The sequence below is a fragment of the Azolla caroliniana genome, unplaced genomic scaffold (assembly GCF_043228905.1).
Source record: "Azolla caroliniana isolate FFs.n. ecotype wild unplaced genomic scaffold, voAzoCaro1.0.p SCAF_1, whole genome shotgun sequence".
Lineage (NCBI taxonomy): Eukaryota > Viridiplantae > Streptophyta > Polypodiopsida > Salviniales > Salviniaceae > Azolla > Azolla caroliniana.
Window position 1 is genome coordinate 8581597 of NW_028230436.1, and position 19598 is coordinate 8601194.

The 19598-nt window shown below is 40.9% G+C and overlaps 1 protein-coding gene across 1 annotated transcript; it reads right to left on the bottom strand.

Moving 5' to 3' along the window:
* Positions 1-17880: 17880 nt before the first annotated feature.
* LOC147868828 (uncharacterized) lies at positions 17881-19306 on the bottom strand. Its single transcript, XM_087323852.1, has 2 exons — positions 19094-19306; positions 17881-18982 (listed from the first exon to the last, which is right to left on the bottom strand). The coding sequence occupies exons 1-2, from the start codon at positions 19198-19200 to the stop codon at positions 18304-18306; spliced, it is 786 nt and encodes a 261-aa protein (XP_087179978.1). The 5' UTR covers positions 19201-19306; the 3' UTR covers positions 17881-18303.
* Positions 19307-19598: the final 292 nt, after the last annotated feature.

Below are 19598 nucleotides of genomic sequence, written 5' to 3' on the forward strand. Positions count from 1 at the left end.
CTCGAAGAAATCTCGTGAGAGACCATCGGGGCCAGGGCATGCACCCCTTCGCAATCCCCTAAGCGCCTCTGAGAGTTCTAAACGAGAGATGGGGTTATCAAGCACAACTTCCATTGCCTGGGTTACCATGGGTTGAATGCAAGACATCACTCGATCAGTCAGCTCCGTGTTTTGCCTCACATGCATAGGTGCAAAGAGGTCACAATAGTATTGTGTTGCCATTTCCAAAATCTCAGTCTTGTCCTCCGTTATTGAGCCGTCTGGTTTGCGCAGCCCTTGTATACATCCACCACCACCCTTGGGTGCCTAGTAGTGAAAGAAATGTCGATTGACCTTGTCGTCTTTTCTAGCCCACCATGTTGAGTTTCTTCGAAACAGCATTCGGTTCTTCTCCAAAGTCCTTTCCTGTACCTTCATCTTTGCTTCCTCCAGCTTAGCTCTAGACCAATTGCAACCAGGCTCTACCTGTCGCAGTTGTTGCGCTGCCGCAACGGCCTTCCTTAATTTTGTTTCAATGGCTCTAACTTGTTGGAGGGCGTGCTTGGTCTCTTGTTGTAAAAAGGAGGAGGAGAGGGCCAATTTTTTCTGCAAATCTTCGCTGGTTGATTCACTGCCCATGGTGTCCTGCCATATACTCTGTAACCGGCCTTCACCTCTTCACTCTTCATGATCTTTGTGGGGATCTTCACATTGAGACTGCGCTTGCTATCGTTGGGTGGGTTAAGGTCTAGTCTCACCGGATGATCTGAAAAGGTAAGACCTTCCAAGATAGCAAAGGAGCCCCCCATGGTGTCCTGCCATATACTCTGTAAACCGGCCTTCACCTCTTCACTCTTCATGATCTTTGTGGGGATCTTCACATTGAGACTGCGCTTGCTATCGTTGGGTGGGTTAAGGTCTAGTCTCACCGGATGATCTGAAAAGGTAAGACCTTCCAAGATAGCAAAGGAGCCCCCAAGCTCTTCGAGGGATGAGCTGATGTATATGCGATCTAGCCGTGCAAGACTACCCTCCCTAGCATTCCCGGCGGCTCTGGAAAAGTGTAGCGAATGTGAGCTTCTCCTAAGGGAAGAGCCCCATGTATCCTTCACCCCGATTTTTCCAATTAGGAAAGCCCATGAATCCAGCTCCGCACCATAAATAGGCCTCTGGGTCCCTCCTTTTCTATCTCTCAGGTGTTCAGTCATGTTTAAATCACCTGCCATTACCCAAGCCTCGGCATCAGGTAATGTTGTCACTAACATCCTCCAAAAGATTGCTCTCTCGGGGGCTAAGTTAGGGGCATAAATGTTTAGCACCCCAATCTGTAGGCGATTCCATTTCAGAAGCACGTATAAGGCCTGACCCTCCACCAGCGTGCCAGATAATGTTACTTCGTATCGGGCCTTATCGCTGATCGAGATGCAGACCCCTCCTCTTCGGTGGAGGTCACCCTGCGCAGCCGACCACCATGTGGTCCACCCACCCGACAAGGGGTTTACTAAGCTCTGAGTTTGCTCTTGCGAGAGGTGGTGTTCCTGCAAAAGCAATATGTCAATATGGCCCCCTATATTAATGGGATTCAGCTCCTCCTGAACTCTTCTGCACTCTTGGTGTTGTCGGCCTCCACCAACGCCCTGTACATTTCACGTTAGGATCCTCATCCGAAAACGATGACGTTGACGCCCATGTTCGGGCCGATCCCCATGTTATGGGGCAAACTAACCCCTGTTTCGGGGGGTATGGTCTCCACAGAAGACTGCAAATCCCCTGCGGGATTCTCAGCCGGTCGTTCCCGACCCGCTTCAAATAGATCCCGGGATACATTTGTGCTCCGAAGCAGTGGCACATCTTGCATCCCTCTATCTAAGAGAGTCGTCGCCAAACCAGGTGTTGACCTGCCTATCTTACCCTTTCCTTTGTCCTTGAGCTTGCCCGTCCAGATCCATGATTTCACTAATCTGAGGCCACTACCACATTCATGTTCCAACGGGAGGGGGGCCTTTCCCAACTTCTCTTCCGGTGTGGACGGTACAAGTTGGGGTTGCATCTCCATCGAGGTAGAGAACACGAGTTCAGGCTCTCGTGGGGGAAGGCATGAGGAGTCGCATGGGGACAACATTTCTGCCAACGCTTCTGGGTCGCCATCCCCTAACCCTTGAAGAAGTGTAAATCTGTTGGTAGCTCTCACCTGTAGGTCAGGTGTCTCGGCACTCCCAGAGAGGATCTTTACCCATTTCAAGGGTTGCTCGTTCGCGCTTGCTGGTGACAAGGTAGCAGGACTTCTTTCGAAGGGGTGGTCATGAAAAAGGGCGGAAGAGGATGCACCTAGGCCTCCAAGTTTCCCCTTCTTCTTAATGGGTAGCCAAGGAGCCTCGTCACCCTTGGTTGTCCCGACTTTGCCCGAGGGTCAAGGTCCCGAGCTTCCCTTTCCAGTCTTGCGAGGACATGCCTTAGCTAGGTGTCCTATCTGTTTGCAAATGAAACACTACCCCGGGAGTCCCGCATAAACCACTTTCACCACTGTGAGACCTAGCTCCTCAAAGTAGAGTCTAATCCTTGATGGAAGTCCATGGAGGGAAGGCACCAAGATGCGCACCTTGGGCACCTCCACAATTGTGTCTTCCATTGACGCTTTTTGAGGACATATCATCCCTATTTGTTCGCCAAAAAGAGGGAGCAGATGGCACAAATGGGGAGGGAGGCCAGGAAATGTTGCGATGATCACCCTAGGGTTGTTGAGTTTCCGTAACTCTTCAATCGGATTGAACCCTGGTGACCATGGCTGGAGCAACACCTTGTCGTACTTCAGTTTGAGTACCTTGAGCTCGACCAATGGTTGTGCCAGCGAGCCATTACCTAAGTCAATGTGGAAGAATTTTTTCCCTAAACCCCTGACACTCTTGATCACAGGCATGTTCTCCAACACAGCCACCTAGAACATGTCCCGAACCATACCCCGACTTGGTCTACCTGCCAGAAACCTACATACGAAGGAGGTACGCCGTAGGCATTCGATTTCCTCCGCTAAGAAACGGTTGGCCTCAGGGGACAAGGTAATGTCGAGATCTGATCCACCTTCTTCATCGAGCAAAATGGGCGCTGGTGGAAGCTCGATTCCTCCCACCATTGCGAGTTATGTGTCTTGCGAGGTTGTCTGTGTTGTTCTTCCCTTCCCCCTTTGTTTTGTGTGTGTGTGTGTGTGTGTGTGTGTGTGTGTGTGTGTGTGTGTGTGTGTGTGTGTGTGTGTGTGTGTGTGTGTGTGTGTGTGTGTGTGTGTGTGTGTGTGTTTTTAATGTGTTATTGTGTGTTTTCTGGTTGGGAGAGGGAGGGAGGATTGTGGGTGTGGGAGTACTTGGACAACAACTAGCGTTGTGCTCCTGCTCCTGCTCTGTTGGACAACGCGTGCATTCTTCATCGTGCACCTGCTCCTGCTCCTGCTCGCCATGTCTGCGCACCCTGTTCTGCTACTCGCGCTCCCGCCATCGCTCCAAGGGCATAGGTTTTATGTTCTTGAGCAAAAGCAAGACTATTATATTGTGGTGTGCATGTGTTCCTTATCTGCATTTCACAATATGTAATCCATATAGCTAAAATTAAATTAGCAATGTGTAAATTGTTGTGGAACATGAACATTACAAAATGTTCGAGGGAGAAAAATCTGACTTTTAAGTCATAATGTAAGTGATAATATCAAAGTTAAATATATTAACGATGTCTACCATGAGCTACACATTGGACCCCTTGGTTTATAAATGATTGTAAGGTTGTAAAACACACATACATCCTAACCTTGACCCTTACAACATCATCTTTATACATTTCATTTATAAATAAAATTTCTAATGTGCTTGTAGTTGCTCTTAATGTCACTATGGAGTTTGAAATTTGTTTTGTATACCCATTTTTTATCTTTGTTTGAGCCTTGAGAGTAAATATAAAAATTAGGAGAACGGTATAAAAAATCATACCTTCATCAATATTGTTGCAATGGCAATAATCTTAGGTCAATGTTTTGCCAACTTCGTGTTCAAAACACCATTACTATACCAAAGTTAGGCACGATGCATCCCATTTTGATATTGAATAAATAGTACATTGATGTTTGGCAATTAATGCATCATTGTTATTGGTTGACCCGAGATCAACTTGGGGTTAGGAAGATCTTTTATTTCACCGGTTTAGGCAATATATGTAATGTTGTTTAATAATTGTTAAATGACACACGCACACTCTCTCTCTAGTAGCAAAAACAAGTTGTTAGATTACCAACACAAGGCCTTTGTATTCAATACTTAACTTTCACACCTTTTTATTACATGTACGGAGTGTAGAGGTTGGATGCATGACCTTCTAGTCTTCACCGAACAAATCTACCATTGAGCTACAACCATCTGTGATATCTCTCTTATGCTATAATATTACCATTATCTCACTTGAATGTCGTAAATAGAGGGAGAACTTGTTCTCATTTTTTAAGAGTGGAAGAGGTATAAGTTGAACATGAACTTTAGAGAGGGTGGGGAACTAAAACTTGTGACAGGAGACACAAAGAGATGACTACAAACCAAAGTGAGGCAGGGCGAGAGTATCCCAATATTATTAACGTGTCACAATCCCTGTAGGTTTGGGATTTTTTTAACGGTACACCAAAAAGAAAATCTAAGCTTCTTTCATGAAACATGAGACACAAAGAGAAGGGGGAGGGGATGCAAATTAGATTGCCAAAATCGAAGGACCAACTTGCCTACAAAGATAGACATGAAAGAATTTCATTGTGTTTAAACGTTGGGGAATAATACTATATTTTGCTCGGAGGAATTAGCTTGCAAATCGATGCCCTTTTAATATCCTGAAAAGCTCTATAGGAGAAAATCGTTTCGCATTGAAAATTTTATTCTTTGGGATAACATGGGGTGACTGATTTATGGGGAAGTGAGCTTCTAAAGGTAAAAGTAGGTTCACTTTAATGTGTGGGATTGACAAGGAAAAGCCTTGCTACAAGTGCCTAAAACATGTTGTGGTTTGCATGTGCAAATAGTCCAAATTAGATCACATGAAATTCCTCGCAATTAAAATCATGCACGCCTTCGAAGCTTAACTTTACTCCATGTTCATATCACGACAGAATTAAATATGATTTCAGTTACAAAAAAAGTAAACACCCCATGCTAGAATAACAAATCAAGGTTCTAATGTTCCCTATTTAAAGCTCGCCAATGCCATGCAAAGCTCATCCATCTCTCTCTCTCTAGTAAACATCATTAGTAGAGTTCATATCCATACTAACAATGGCAACTAGATATAGCTCAACTACATTGGTAGTAGTGATGATGCTTCTAATGGCCATGTCCGTAGTTGCGAGGAAGAGCATCGTACTCAAATACTACACACAACAACAGCTCGGAGTGAATGAATTCGGGAGTGTGCCGGCAGCCATTCCCCCAGTGAATGGCACATTCACCGGTGTCGGCCTCGAGGTAGTCTATAACTACACGGTGACAAGGACCGGTGACCCTACGTCCCAAGTGTTGGGCACCATCCGCGGCACGTCTGTCGTCGTGTCCAACACCGCCCAAGCCACATTCTTTGTTGTCAACACCGTGGTGCATTATGCTGACCCCAAGAAAGGAGGCCTCAATGGCACCTTCACCACACAAGGGGAGGCTAACTTTGGCACCGGGGCTTTCGAGCTAGCTGTGACGGGTGGGACTGGCGACTTCCGGGGCGTCTTTGGCTACACCACCGCTGTCAACTTCAGGTTCATTCCACCCACAGCCAACTCTACAGCTAAAGTCACTAACTTTTACCGAACCGACCTTTGGTGGGCATAACATCCTTGTTTTCCTATGTTTGTGTTGTGGACCTACTTCTAGGAAGGGTGTAGTTCTTTTTAGTTATTTTTAAATAATGGAACTTAAATTTTTTTGTGGATGCTTCAAAACTATGCATTAACCATCAATCCTTATCTTTTCCATTGCAATGATGAGAATCGTCCATTACACGTTGTTTTCATTGTACATATAACAAGACAATCCATCATATTCCATAATCAATTATGTCATTTTTAAGCATGATCGTTTAACATTACATTAGCAATGTCGCACCATGTGATCCTAGAGCTTTCTTGCAGATCTCTCTACCTCATGTACATTTTGTTTTCGACACGAGATAAGAAATTGGATAATATATGTCCCACCAAATAGCGCTAATAAGATTAAAGAGAGTGTATATTATGAGAGCCATCAAACTCTTGGGTATTGTTAAGTGTCTAGAAGTTATATATAGCTAAAATAAGTGATAAGGAAGCCCATTCAAGTGCTAATCCACACCAATATACAATAGGGCCCAAGGTCATGCTTTGTATAATTCTGCCTTCTCATTACTTAGCTAGATGAGAGTGGGTGGACCGTGGGAGCTAGTCCCTTTACATCAAATATTCCTACATATGATAAGGGAAGTTACTTTCTTAAGAGAGGAAATGTTTATTAATGCACATTGTATGTGCCGCACCGAGCTTCTTTTTACACTCGATGTGGACAATGTCACACATTATTAGGTGTGAAAAATGGAGCGGGGAGCAAGTCCATGAGGGTCTTGTACAAAGGAAGAAGATCTGTCAAGTTCGCCAAATTGAGCTTTGTCAAGTTCTTTTGAAGGTTGGTGAAGGTTGGAGCAAGTCTAGGTTGACTAATGGGTTTGGATGTAGGCTTCCTTGTTTGGCTTGGTTGGCTTCGTTAACTTTGTGTTGAAAGTTTCATTATTACACTTTATAGATAGGCTCAATTGGTTCTATATGTAGGCATAATAGGTAGGCTTGGTTGGCTACATATGTAGCCTTATTTAATATTAGACTTTGTTGGTGTAAAAGTTGAAGAGATGGAGTCAGGGCTCTTGTGACACTATGGGCGCTCTATGGGAAGTGTACTTATAATGTGGTCTCTCGAAATGATGAAGGCACTTAAAACTCACAACATAATTTCAACTTGAGCACTCACAGAGCTCAAGATTAGTCCAAATCAAAAAAGGAACAGAGAATGGAAGGACACAATAAAGCCCGCAATTAAAAATAAGCTTTTAATTAAGAAGAGCTAGGTGGAACAAAATGAATTCAACAAGATTGAAGGAAAAAGGGCATGTACACATTGATGCTCCTTTGTAGCCTATAATCCCCTTATATTGAGAGACGATCTCCTCTACGCACCAAAAAGTAGTCATCAAAGTAAATTCCCCTACCCAAAATCCCCTAGTTCAAGAAGAATAAGAACAAAGAAAATACTAATATCATCTTTGTAACCCCAAATCAAACACACACAAAAATGCCCCCCGAAAATTTTGCCTTGTTATAGGAATCTATAGCACAAGCTCGTATCAAAAAAAGGCATAACGTACAAACCTTAAAAGCAAGGCATGCTACCAAAAATCAACGATTTGCTTGCAAGTCACATCACATTAAACCTTTCCACTACATTAAGGTGATAATATTTGATTGCACATAATCAAGATATTGGTGTTGGCTACAATTCAAGTGCAACCTTCGGAGCATTGCATTTCACCAACATTGGATACATATTAAAAGGACAAATCTTTCAAATCAAAATCTTTCTCATCATTGTTGTCTTTGGTAGGTTATGGTATTGAAGATTAGGCTCTTTTTGGTGAGCAAGTACTACATATCAAATTAATGATGAACAATAAAATAAAACATTAGGAGGAAAAAGGATTAAGTGTGCTTAACCTCATCAAACATTGGATACATATTAAAGGGACAAATCTTTCAAATCAAAATCTTTCCCGTCTTTGGTAGGGGAGTAGAGATTAGGCTCTTTTTGGTGAGCAAGTATTACATATCAAATTAATGATGAACAATATAATAATATATTAAGGGAAAAAAGGATTAAGTGTGCTTAACCTCATCGACCATTCCCAATCAAAGGAGATGAGACAAACATAAAATATCATCATCATTGTACCATGCCATAGAATATTACCTTATGTTAGACCTTGGTAGTTGTATAACGAATCTGAAGAAAGGAGCTTACCTTACTCGTAAAGTCTCAACAACGTCGCCAACTCTATAGAGACCATGGATATGCCAAGGAGGTGCAATATTAGTTTTGAACATATGCAAGACAATATATGTATATTCTTTACTTTAACTTTAATACAAATGAAGGATATTTTTTATGGAAAAAAAACGACGTCTCCAACTATCATAATGAAGGGGGTAGTTGGTCCATTGCATATAGCCCAACACCATAGGTTCCCAAGCCAACGCATGTTCCTATGTGTCATAAATCCTTAGGGTTTGTTCCAGTTGCTAGAATAACTGGTTTCCAAAGTGTCATACCTTTCCATTAAAATTAAATTGGTCCTTAATATTGTTTTTCCTAGAACAATGATCCCTTCCACACCTTTGACAAGTGGCCTCTCTATGAAATCATACCATGAGGTCCTAGTTTTGTTTATCTCCAAATGTGGATGGTTTGTATTTCGTGGGGTTGTTGCATGGTCTTACCTTTGCCTCATGCCATCCCTAACTGTAATACTTATGTTTATTCAAACATTGACTTACCATATGGGAACCTTAGCAATTGAGACAATTCAAATTTGGTTTCTAAGGAGGCTTTCATATCACGTTGATCCCCTCAAAGTAGGTACATATGGGAACCCTAGCAATTGAGACAATTCAAATTTGGTTTCTAAGGAGGCTTTCATATCACATTGATCCCCTCAAAGTAGGTACATATGGGAACCCTAGCAATTGAAACAATTCAAATTTGGTTTCTAAGGAGGCTTTCATATCACATTAATCCCCTCAAAGTATGTACACATGATAAACATTGTTTTCTACCTCAATGTGGTAGAAAACACTCCTTCATGTTGTCTTTCTTCATATTTGTCCTTTGTTTCTTCTTTAGGACACCAATATCCATGGATAAACTAAAGATTGTCGAGAGAGAGAGAGACAGAGACAGAGACAGAGGGACGGAGGAAAAAACCCAATAGTGGAGAAGGGAAGAAGAAGCGAATTTGGTTTTATTATTGTGCTCTCTATCGGTAACGGAATTGAGCACAAAGACAAGCATTGGAAAGCCCTCGAGTAGAGCTTCGCAACGAGATATAGCAAGTTGAATTTGGCGGTTTGTACGAGAAACAGCGATAGCAATAAGGAATCTTGTGTTGTCGGCATCCACATACTCAAAACTCATTGTGGGTCTTCGATTGCTTTCAAAATCTTCGACCTCTTCAATTGGGTGAGTTCTGATTTTCTCTCTTGTTCATGGAAAATTGTTTTTATCCCGGATCGATATAATGATGGACATAAACATGAATTCCTCACAAATTGTGGGGGATATTGATATGGAAACAATCGATCCAAAAACGAGTAATGTGATGGTTGAATGTAATCGTGAAAGGGAAGACATTGGAAGCTCTAAGAGGTTTAAGGGAATTGAAGAAATTAATAAGAAAAAATTAACATATTCCAAAATAATACATGTAGATGAAGTTGACAAGGATCACTGTAATTGGGATAATTTATGGGGAATTGCCAATACCTTATTGTCGGATATTGTGGAAGAAAATGAAAATGCAGCGAAAGAATGCATTGAAGAGGATGTGCATGATTTGGAAGTTGAGACTAAGGCAGTTTTGCAATCATTTGATGTATTCTACGATCGTGTTGTTATATTATTTTTTACCGGCAAACTCCCATATGTTAATTGGATTAAACAATGGTTGAACACAATCATGTCACCAAATTGTGTTGAAAATATATATGCATGACCACAAGGGTTTTATGATGTGGTATTTTGTTCACCGGAGTATCGAAGTGCATTGTTGGGTAAAGTTCCTGTGTTTTTTGATAAACGATTGGTGCATGTTATGCAATGGTCCCCCGTAGTGGACTATCATGCTTTGTTAAAACAAGAATGTCCTGTTTGGGTTAGAGTGGATTGTAAGCATGCTTTTTTATGGCCACTTTTACCAGAGTTGATGAGTCAAATGGGTAAAGTGTTGGTATCTCCACATGCAAATGCTGCAAATAAGTGCAGATTTTGTGTGTTATGGGATACAAGTCACAAGAGGCCAGGATGGGTGCGAATGAATGCTCCTGGTATGAGAAGTCTTTGTTTTAAACTGAAGTGGGAGACATTTGCAGGTCATTGTTTTGGATGTGGTGAATGATGTTATCATGATGATTGTTGTGTGTGTGTAGGGGGCATAAATGTAATTGTGAGTCGATACGTATGTGAACACATGCACACGTGTGTGCATGTGGATGGATACGAGGAGGTGTAAGTGAGTGTCCAGTATGAATGCTCTAGGGGGCTTACACCCCTTTGTATCTACCCCCTCTTGTACTATTTAACCCCTTATGGGGAATGAATGAAAGATGAATGATCATTTTCTCTCTCAATCTCTCTCTCTCTTGTCATCTCTCTTTCCCCCTCACCGGCTTGGTAGTAGTCGTTTTCCTCACGGGTTGCCGTCGTGGTTGGGCTGCCGGCGGCCCTTCGTTCAAATGGGTTCTTGGGCATAGGTCCTTTGTATGGTTTTAGTCTAAATCCGTTGACCCATTTACCCAGCACCTCGCCGACAAGTGTCCCTAACTGGTAAGACCCATTAAACCCGCGTGTGATCCAGTATGGTCCGGTCCATCTAAACCGTAGTTTGCTTGGCATTTTACCCATCCGGGTCTGGAACACTAGTACCGGCTTGCCAACTTCAAACATCTTTTCATTTCCTTTCCGGTGCCGATCTACAAACTCTTTCCGTCGTCGTTGTTCCAATTCCAGGTGCATAATGCTGACCAGTCGGTGTTCTTCTAGTTCACACAGAGCCTTTAACCGAATTGCCTCTGATTCCTTTTCATTGAGTCGTTCCCGAATCTGAATCCGTAAGCTCGGTACCTGGAATTCAACGGGCATGACTGCCTCTAATCCGAATGCTAACCGGAACGGTGTTGTTTGGATGCTTGTTTTGTACGTTGTCCTGTAAGCCCAGAGCGCACTGTGCAGCTTCGTGTCCCAATCTGTCCGATTTTCATTGACGATCTTGCACAGGATATTCTGTAGCGTTTTGTTTGTTGACTCCGCTAATCCGTTGGCTTGTAGGTAGTACGGGATGCTCCGTTTATGTACTACCACATAGAATGACGTCAAGCTGGGTCACTTTATGGCGGAATACCATGGTCATTGTCCTTCAACTATAGAGGTTCCTATTGAAGGGAACGATAAGGAAGGAGTTGGGAGAGATGTTGGTGTGTCAGATTTTGTGGATGAAGGAACATCACCTAGAGCAGGTTATAAAGAGGTCTCACTTCAAGGTTTGGGCCCTAAGAATAAGGGAATTGAATCTATGGATATGGAAAAACAAAGTTTAGTGGTTAAAGATAAGGGGAAAAAACCATTGGATAGAGCTAGTAGTGATGTTATTGACAAAGATTGGCATGAAGTTAAGGGCAAGTCGAAAGGGAAATCAATGAATATGCAACGTAGTAGCTTGCCCACTACTCCTGTGACTACTTGGCAAGGTAATTCAAGAACTAGGGAGGGCCCTCGAAAAGTTCCTTGGCAACGATAATCTAGGGATAAGGGATTACCCCTTCACCTTCAATTTGATTCATTAGGACGAGTTATAAATTCATCGAATTCTCGAGGTTTTCGTCAAGCGGGAGGACCTAAAAAAAAGGTTTCGATAGACAACCCTAAGGATGTGATGCATGAAAATCCATATGCAGCATTGGAGCATGCTTTGACTAGTTTCATGACATTGGTTGCTCTAAAGGAGCAAGTGCTCCCATAACATTTTTTTATTGAATGAAAGTGGTAACATGGAATGTGAGAGGGGCATGTTCTCCTCATAAGAAGTATATACTATGGGAAACTTTGTTAAGTAGAGAATGGGATGTAGTATGTGCAGTTGAGCATAAGTGTCATGAGTTAGCGGGATCCACAATGCATTTGCGTGGATATTCATCATTTTATGCAGGACATCTTAATAATCATTATTCAGGTGTGGTATTAATCGTGAGGGATAAGTATTATCCTCAAGTGGTGCATAATGATCCTTATGGTCGGTTTTTGGTTCTAGAAATCACTTTTTTTGGCGAGGTTGTGTGGGTGGTTGGGATTTATGCCCCTAACCAAGCCACTCAACATATTGCATTATGGTGTTCACTCCTTCAAACCCTATCTATTGGACGTCCAGGATTACTTATGGGCGATTTTAACATGTGTGTTGATGCATTTCAATCCACGTCTGAACATTCAATCATGGATGATCCTGAGCAACTTGCTTGGGACTCAATTGCTATGGAGGTTCTGAAGTTGGATGTTTGGACATGGTTGCAAGGGAATGATCCAGGTTTTACCTTCCAATCTGCTCAACATAGACAAACATGGAGTCGGTTAGATAGAAAGTATGTGATGGATTATGATTCTTTTTTACCGACATCACTTCGTATGAACGTTCTACAAGATGTTGGAACTTCAGATCACTTTCCTATTTGCTTGGAGGTGTGTAATCATGCAATTGACATGTATAAATTTTTACTTGGAAAGCCTCCACTACGCTTTAACTCTTCTCTTTTGCTTCAACCTCACTTTGATTCTCTCATCGAGCAAATTTTGGTAGAGTTTTCTCAACAAGTGAATCTTAAAGGAGTTAAAGCATGGTATATCACATTACGAAACATTAACATCATTCATCATATGTATGAAGTAACCAATGCTCAAAAAAGAAGAGGTCTTATTCGACAATTCTCACAAGTTCTCTCTAGGTGTAATGCATTATTGATACATACACCATTAGATGAGGAGCTTTTGGATATTCAGAGTCAATTGCATGTTATTTTTTCTCAATTGCAATGCCAAAGTTATCGTTATGCTAAGATGCGACAACTCAAGGAAGGACTAATTGATAATCAATGTCAATCTCATTTGTTTTTCCAAGCATTACATCCTACAACAATAATTGACATATGTCTTCATTACTTTAAGGAGTTGATTGGTCCACAATTGTTAATGACAGATGAGGTGAGTAGAGCACGTCATGAGTTTTATGATGTGGTTGGATGTATTGTGCATGATCTCATTAGTCATGAATTGGATGCGGATTTCACTAAGGATGAGGTGGTTGTAGTTTTAAGGCATCTTCCTATTGGTAAGAGCCTTGGTTGGGATGGCTTGACAAATGAAGTTTTTAAGAGATATTCCTACATTTTAAAGGGGCCCTTGACTTTGATGTTTCAACAGTCTTGGGATTCTGGTTGTATGCCTCAAGCTTGGAAGATTGGTCTAATTAAACTAGTTCCAAAGGTGGCATCTCCTAAGTCATTTCATCAATGGAGACCTATTTCTTTGATGGGGGGGTTGTACAAGATATTTACGAAGGTCTTGGCAAATAGATTAAAAAAGTATTTGCCAAAGTTGATACACCCCGCCCAATATGGTTTTATTGCAGGTAGAAATATATTGCATAATGTGTTGAATGTTCAAATGGCCATGGATTATGCTCGGAACACTCATCAAGAATTGATTATGGTGCAATTAGATTTGGAGAAAGCTTATGATCATGTTAATTGGTCTTTTGTTTCTGGGTTAATGCATACAATGGGCTTTGGACCTCGTATGTCTCGCCTCATATTTTTATTAGAACGAGATGCAGTGTCTCGAGTAATGCTTAATGGAGGAGTTACATCAGATATTGCCCTCACAAGATTCTTTCGTCAAGGATGCCCTCTTAGCCCATTGTTGTTTGCTATTGTTACTCATCCTTTGTTAGTGATGTTATCAAGACTTGCAATAAATGGTGACATTGTGGGTTTACACCTTCCGTCCGGAGGGCAAATAGTAGCACAAGTTTTGGCGGATGATTCTTTCATGTTTTCACAAGCCTCACGGAATAATCTTGAGAAGGGGATGCTTGTATGGAATCAATTTGCATTGGCTTCCGGATTACATATTAATTGGAGGAAGTCTAGTCTCATATCATGCACTGAAAGGGATTTGGAATGTTTAGGATGGCAAGGATCCGTGGTGAAGAAAGGCTCTATTTTTCGACACTTGGGCTATCCATTAGGAATGAATGTTACAAATGGTCAATTGATTGAATGGATGTCTAGTAAGTTGAGGGATAAATTCATGTATTGGAAGTCACAATCTTGGCCATTTCATGTTTGCTTGAAGGTTGTACAATGTATTATGGAACCCATGATATTATATTACTTGCCATCATTGCCATGGACAAAGAAGGCGTTGAATTCTATTTTGCAACCTCTTCGATATTTGTTGTGGAAGAAGAGGGATAAGATGGGAATCACATGGATTGCTTGGAATCATCTAGCAACCCCTAAGAGATTGGGGGGGATTGGAATATTGAACTTATCTATGCATATGATGGCTCGTAGATTTTCATTATTAGAAGACATGTGTTCAAACTCACAACCATGGATATCTATTGTTCGATATTTTCATTGAGAACAAGGGTTTAACACATGGGAGGATAACGATTAAGGCTTCATGGTGGCAATTACTAAATGGATGTATTTCACTTAGGATTCCGGGTTCTTCATGTGTTCAACACTTAGTTACCTCATGGCAAGAAGCACTCTTGTTATGTGTATGGAAACCATCATCTTCTAGAGAGCATTGTAACTCTTTGCAAAAAGAGTTACTTGTGTCTTCTCAGTTATTATGTTGGCCAGGAAAGGAGAGATTGTGTTCTCAATTTAATCGTTTGTTTCGTTTGGGGGTCAAAGAGGTGGGAGATATAGTTGAGGTTCCATCTCAAAGGATTTTGGAGTTTACTGAAGCACGACAATTATTACGCATCCCACCTAATTATGGGTTTATTTGGCAACAACTACAGAATATTGCATTGATGCAAGGTCCCTTACCTCTACAAACAAGAGAACAATCGTGGATTGATTGGAGTTTAAGGGGTTAAACACCATTGTTACAAGTGACTACTAATCTTTTGTATCATTGTTCCGTTGAGTCTCTTGGATGGTTATCATCTAAGGCTGAAGAAGAATGGAAAATACACAAATCTGATCATGGGTGGTGGCAGATCTTACAACGTAGTTGGCATTCTAAATTGCCACTTGTTGCAAAGTTATTCATTTGGAGAGTTTTCATCGAAGGATTGCCTTTGGGATTAGCTTTAAAGCGTCGTGGACTAGCAACAGGTACCTGCTTCTTTTGCACAGTTCAGATAGAAGATAGTACTCATCGATTTATACAATGTCCAATTGCTTGTCAAATTTGGAGTTACATTTCTCAAATTTGGCAAGTTTTATCACGGAGTTATTTGACACCTAGACAATGGGTGTTTGCACAATTTACACAGGCTAACCCAAAATCAAAGATGGAGATTGTTTTCCTATTTTTGAGATATTGGGGATTGCGTCATAATTGGAACATGCGTAACGCTTTTGTATTCGATGGTAAACATGGAGTGAAAACATATCTACGAAAGTTGAAGGGGGTACTAATGTGGCAATTTTCTTTATTGGAACAAGTGGAAATTCTTTCCTCGATGGAGTGTTCGTCTTGCCTATTGGCAATTCAATATGTTCCACTACCCATGTAGTGTAGTGTGGTTAGTGTGTGACTATACTCCATTGTCACACGTATTGTAAGTAGTGTTTTTCACACACATTTATTAATATACATAATTGTGTGTTTTCACCCAAAATAATAATAATAATAAGAGAGAGAGAGAGAGAGAGAGAGAGAGAGAGAGAGAGAGAGATTCTATTATCGTCTTCAGAGGTCAAATATGACCTATGAGACCAAAAATATTTCACGTGATACATGTGAAGTGTAGTGAATCTCGATGTTCAAGAACTTTACTAATGAATGTTGCAATCGAGAGGGCACATTACGGTTGTGAGAGAAATTCGTGCAAGGATTGGGCTTGGTCGAAGATGTGTGGAAAGGATGGTCGAAAATTATTAAAGGCAGAGCATTGTATCAAAGTGTGCATAGTCGACCATGATGCATGGTCCTTTACTATTCATTATTGTGACATGTCCTATTATTGTTAAATTACACAATATGGCTATGGAGGAAGAATTGCTTGGACTACAGTTGCCATCAAGGAAGCCATGTATTGTTCAAGCTCTCGCAAATGACCATGTCATGTTTTTGGCACCTAATCAAGAAAATATTAGCAAGATAATATATGTGTGGATTGTTTTCAAATGCATCAAGGTTGGAATTAATATGCATAAATTTGTCCTCATTTCATGTACAGAGCAAGATGTGGTAGGGTTGGGGTGGTCAGGAAGGATAGTACATCGTGGTATGATTTGTCATGACGCATCACCACTTTAGTGTCTAGACAAAGTGGTTTTATGTTCATAGCATGTAAGTAAAAAAGCTCTTTGTAAATAAATTAATTTCATATGTACACTTCTTCGTAGGTAAAAAATCTTTGTATTTTATTAATTGGGTTGACTACAATTATTGTATTTTTTTTTTCTTTTTTATATTTTATTGTATAATGTATCAAACTTAAACCAACAAAACGATGACGATGATGTTTGGAGGTTGGAGCCTACTTGAAATTGGTGGGTTTCATTCAACAAATTGGTGTTTTTACTTATAATGTGATATACTTGCTGAGTGAGACCCTTCTTGGGTGTCATGTGTTAACATATTATCAAAGAGTTTGCCAAAATAGGACCATGATACATGCACTCACAACCAGCACACAAACAACACTCGGTCGGCTAATCAAATTAATGGCAACCGAATATTCCAGAATTTAATTCCTTTTTTTATTTGCTTTATGTGCATGTTCTCCTCTTTGCTTGTAGATCCACAAAAGGGAGGTCAACACATACCTCATTGTATGCGTCTCTTCCTTTTTACTTGTATGTGTGTTATAAGGACAAACATTTCAACTCCACAACATATGTAGTTAGTCACAATAGAATAAATTAATTGGTTGTGTGATTTTTAAAGGACACTGATATTTTATTTTGTCATTGATGACCCTAGGATACGAGGATGAATCTTGGAGGGGGAGGGGGTCCTTCGGACCAAGAGCAAGATATTACTTTCCAAGTCGGTGTGATTGAGCAAGTGGGAGTGTACCTACTTTCTTTTTTTACTAAGGTCAACCATGAGAACACTATTACCCGCCTAATGCAAGGTGGTAATATTATTGAAGTTCTCTTAAAGTCAAATCTTGAGTTGACGAGTTTCACATTTGGTTTATGACTTGGTCTAACATTTATTTCTTTTGAATGTTCACGACTCATGAATTTAGAATTTACCTATATGTACAATGAACCATACCATGTCAATCTAATTGGTGGCTAAACATGCGCTAGAAAATAAAAAATGCAGCCTTTCTATCAAAGATATGAACATACAAACATGTTCTTTGGCTCTTTTGCCTCATTACGCTGCTTTGAACATCTACAAGGTAATAATTTGTGCATCAATAAATCCCACCATGTACTACTACATATCTACAATACATGGCAATGAATAATATTGACTAAGTACAACGAACTAAACCTTTGTTGTATATTCCGAAGTTCTTGGATATTCCATAAATGCACAACAAGTCATCTCAACAAATCCATTGTTGTCATTCGTGATGAATCATATGGTATGTTATATGTACATGGCAAATCATATCGATAATACAATTCCTACAATGTGCTAGGAATATTTTGTTTAGGCATCAAACATTGATTTATACACACGAATCACGCGATGTATGTAGGAATCACATGGAATGAAAATAGAACAATCAATGCTACTATATAAGTGTCTCCTAAATATATAATCATCCTTGTAATGTGTGTTGATCAACTATATATACATTCACGCTACACTATATATGCATAGTCAAATGTATGAAGTCAAAGCTATGTGTGCTAAGCAATATATACATAATTGGTCAGGCATGGACACGTCGATCCATCCTAACTGTGTAATGTTTACATGAACAAATCACATGGATACATCCATGGGATGTGTATAAGGGCAATTATATAATGTGTAAAGGCATGGATATACATATCCATGGCATATGTACATACATGAACAATGAGAATTACAATGGATTGATACATTCATGGCATGTGCTAAGTAGGCAATATACATATATAGACATGGGGATGATGATGGATTGGGGTGTTGTCCATGTGGCATGAGCTAGGCATGAACATTACAAATCATGCACCCCCATGAAACAAATGGCCACTTGAATTGTATCTAATATATAACCTAAAATGGGGTCCTCTGCATCCTTTCATCTTGTGTGCCTGTCTGTGTGTTTGGCCAAAAAAAAAGATCACATGTTGAAACATGTCATGACCTTGTTTTGCCACACTCTGTTTCGTGGCAACAAACTTGGGTTCCTCTCGGCTGTGGTTATGGTGGTCTCCATAGTTTCTACTTCTACTTCTACTTCTACTTCTCCCTCTCCTTCATGATGATGATGATCATGAAGTAAGAAAAGATCATTGTGATGGGGCGGCATGATGATGACGATGATGATGGCATTTCTTTTGTTGTGAATCTGATCATTGGGCACTGCCATAGCAGCTTCCCATTGATGGCCTTTCCTTGGGGAGGCCTTTGGGGCGCCATGGAAATCAGGCATCACCATCTCGAACTCACTCCGGGACCATTTGGGGCACTTCCCATGGTTTGAATTCACTGTACTCGTCATTCCTTCATATGCCAATGGTAACGCCAAACTAATAAGCCTAGGGTTAGCGCTAGAGTAAATATTAAGGTTGGGATCATTGGTAAGGTAGACATCAGAGGTAGATTTAGTGCTAAGGAAAATGTTTGGATTCGGTGGGTTTCTTGAGTAATCGACAAGATCTGATGTGGACGCTTCCATGGCCACATCACTGAAGCTTGTCATGGATGCCATGGCCATCGAATCAGTAGAAAAGAATGGCAAACTAGCCATTGTGGCAGCTGCAATCGTCAATCTTGCGAGTTTTACACCACAGCTAGACCTAAAAAAAGAAAAGGCGAGATTTTCAGCCATCCATTCCTTCCGAGAAGATAAGCATCTATCAGCAGACATCACAACAATGCAGAGATTAATTGCATAAACTTTTGATTACCTGGGGAGGAAAGAGGGGTGTTCCGAATGCGATCTGACGATGGGCGGGATCTTTTGTGCGCAGAGAGGAAGGGAGTTGCTGAGAGGAGAAGAAGAGGAAGACGCCATGGCAACTGGGAATCTGAGAGGTGAAGAGGAGGAGGAGGAAGAAGAAGAAGTTAATGATTGATCTGCGTTTTCCTTAACTGTATTGAGCAGAGAGATATTTTCTCTCTGTGTTTTAAAACGTGCAAGGAGGGGGGGCTTGGCCGGAATCGAACACGTTTCCTGAAGGAATCAATTGCAGGGCTGACCTTTACACGGAGAGACAGAGAGAGAGAGAGAGACCTACAGAATTGCAACTTCTTTATGTTTGTTTTAGTATGACTCTTTCTCTTCAATCATTTGTAAGTGGGTTAAGTCCTTCTTCAGCTTTCTTTTGAATAACACGCCTCCCCCCGAACCGGCGGCGCTGAGATAATCTCTTACTCTCTTCCGGACACAATCAATTCTGGATGTTATCCATG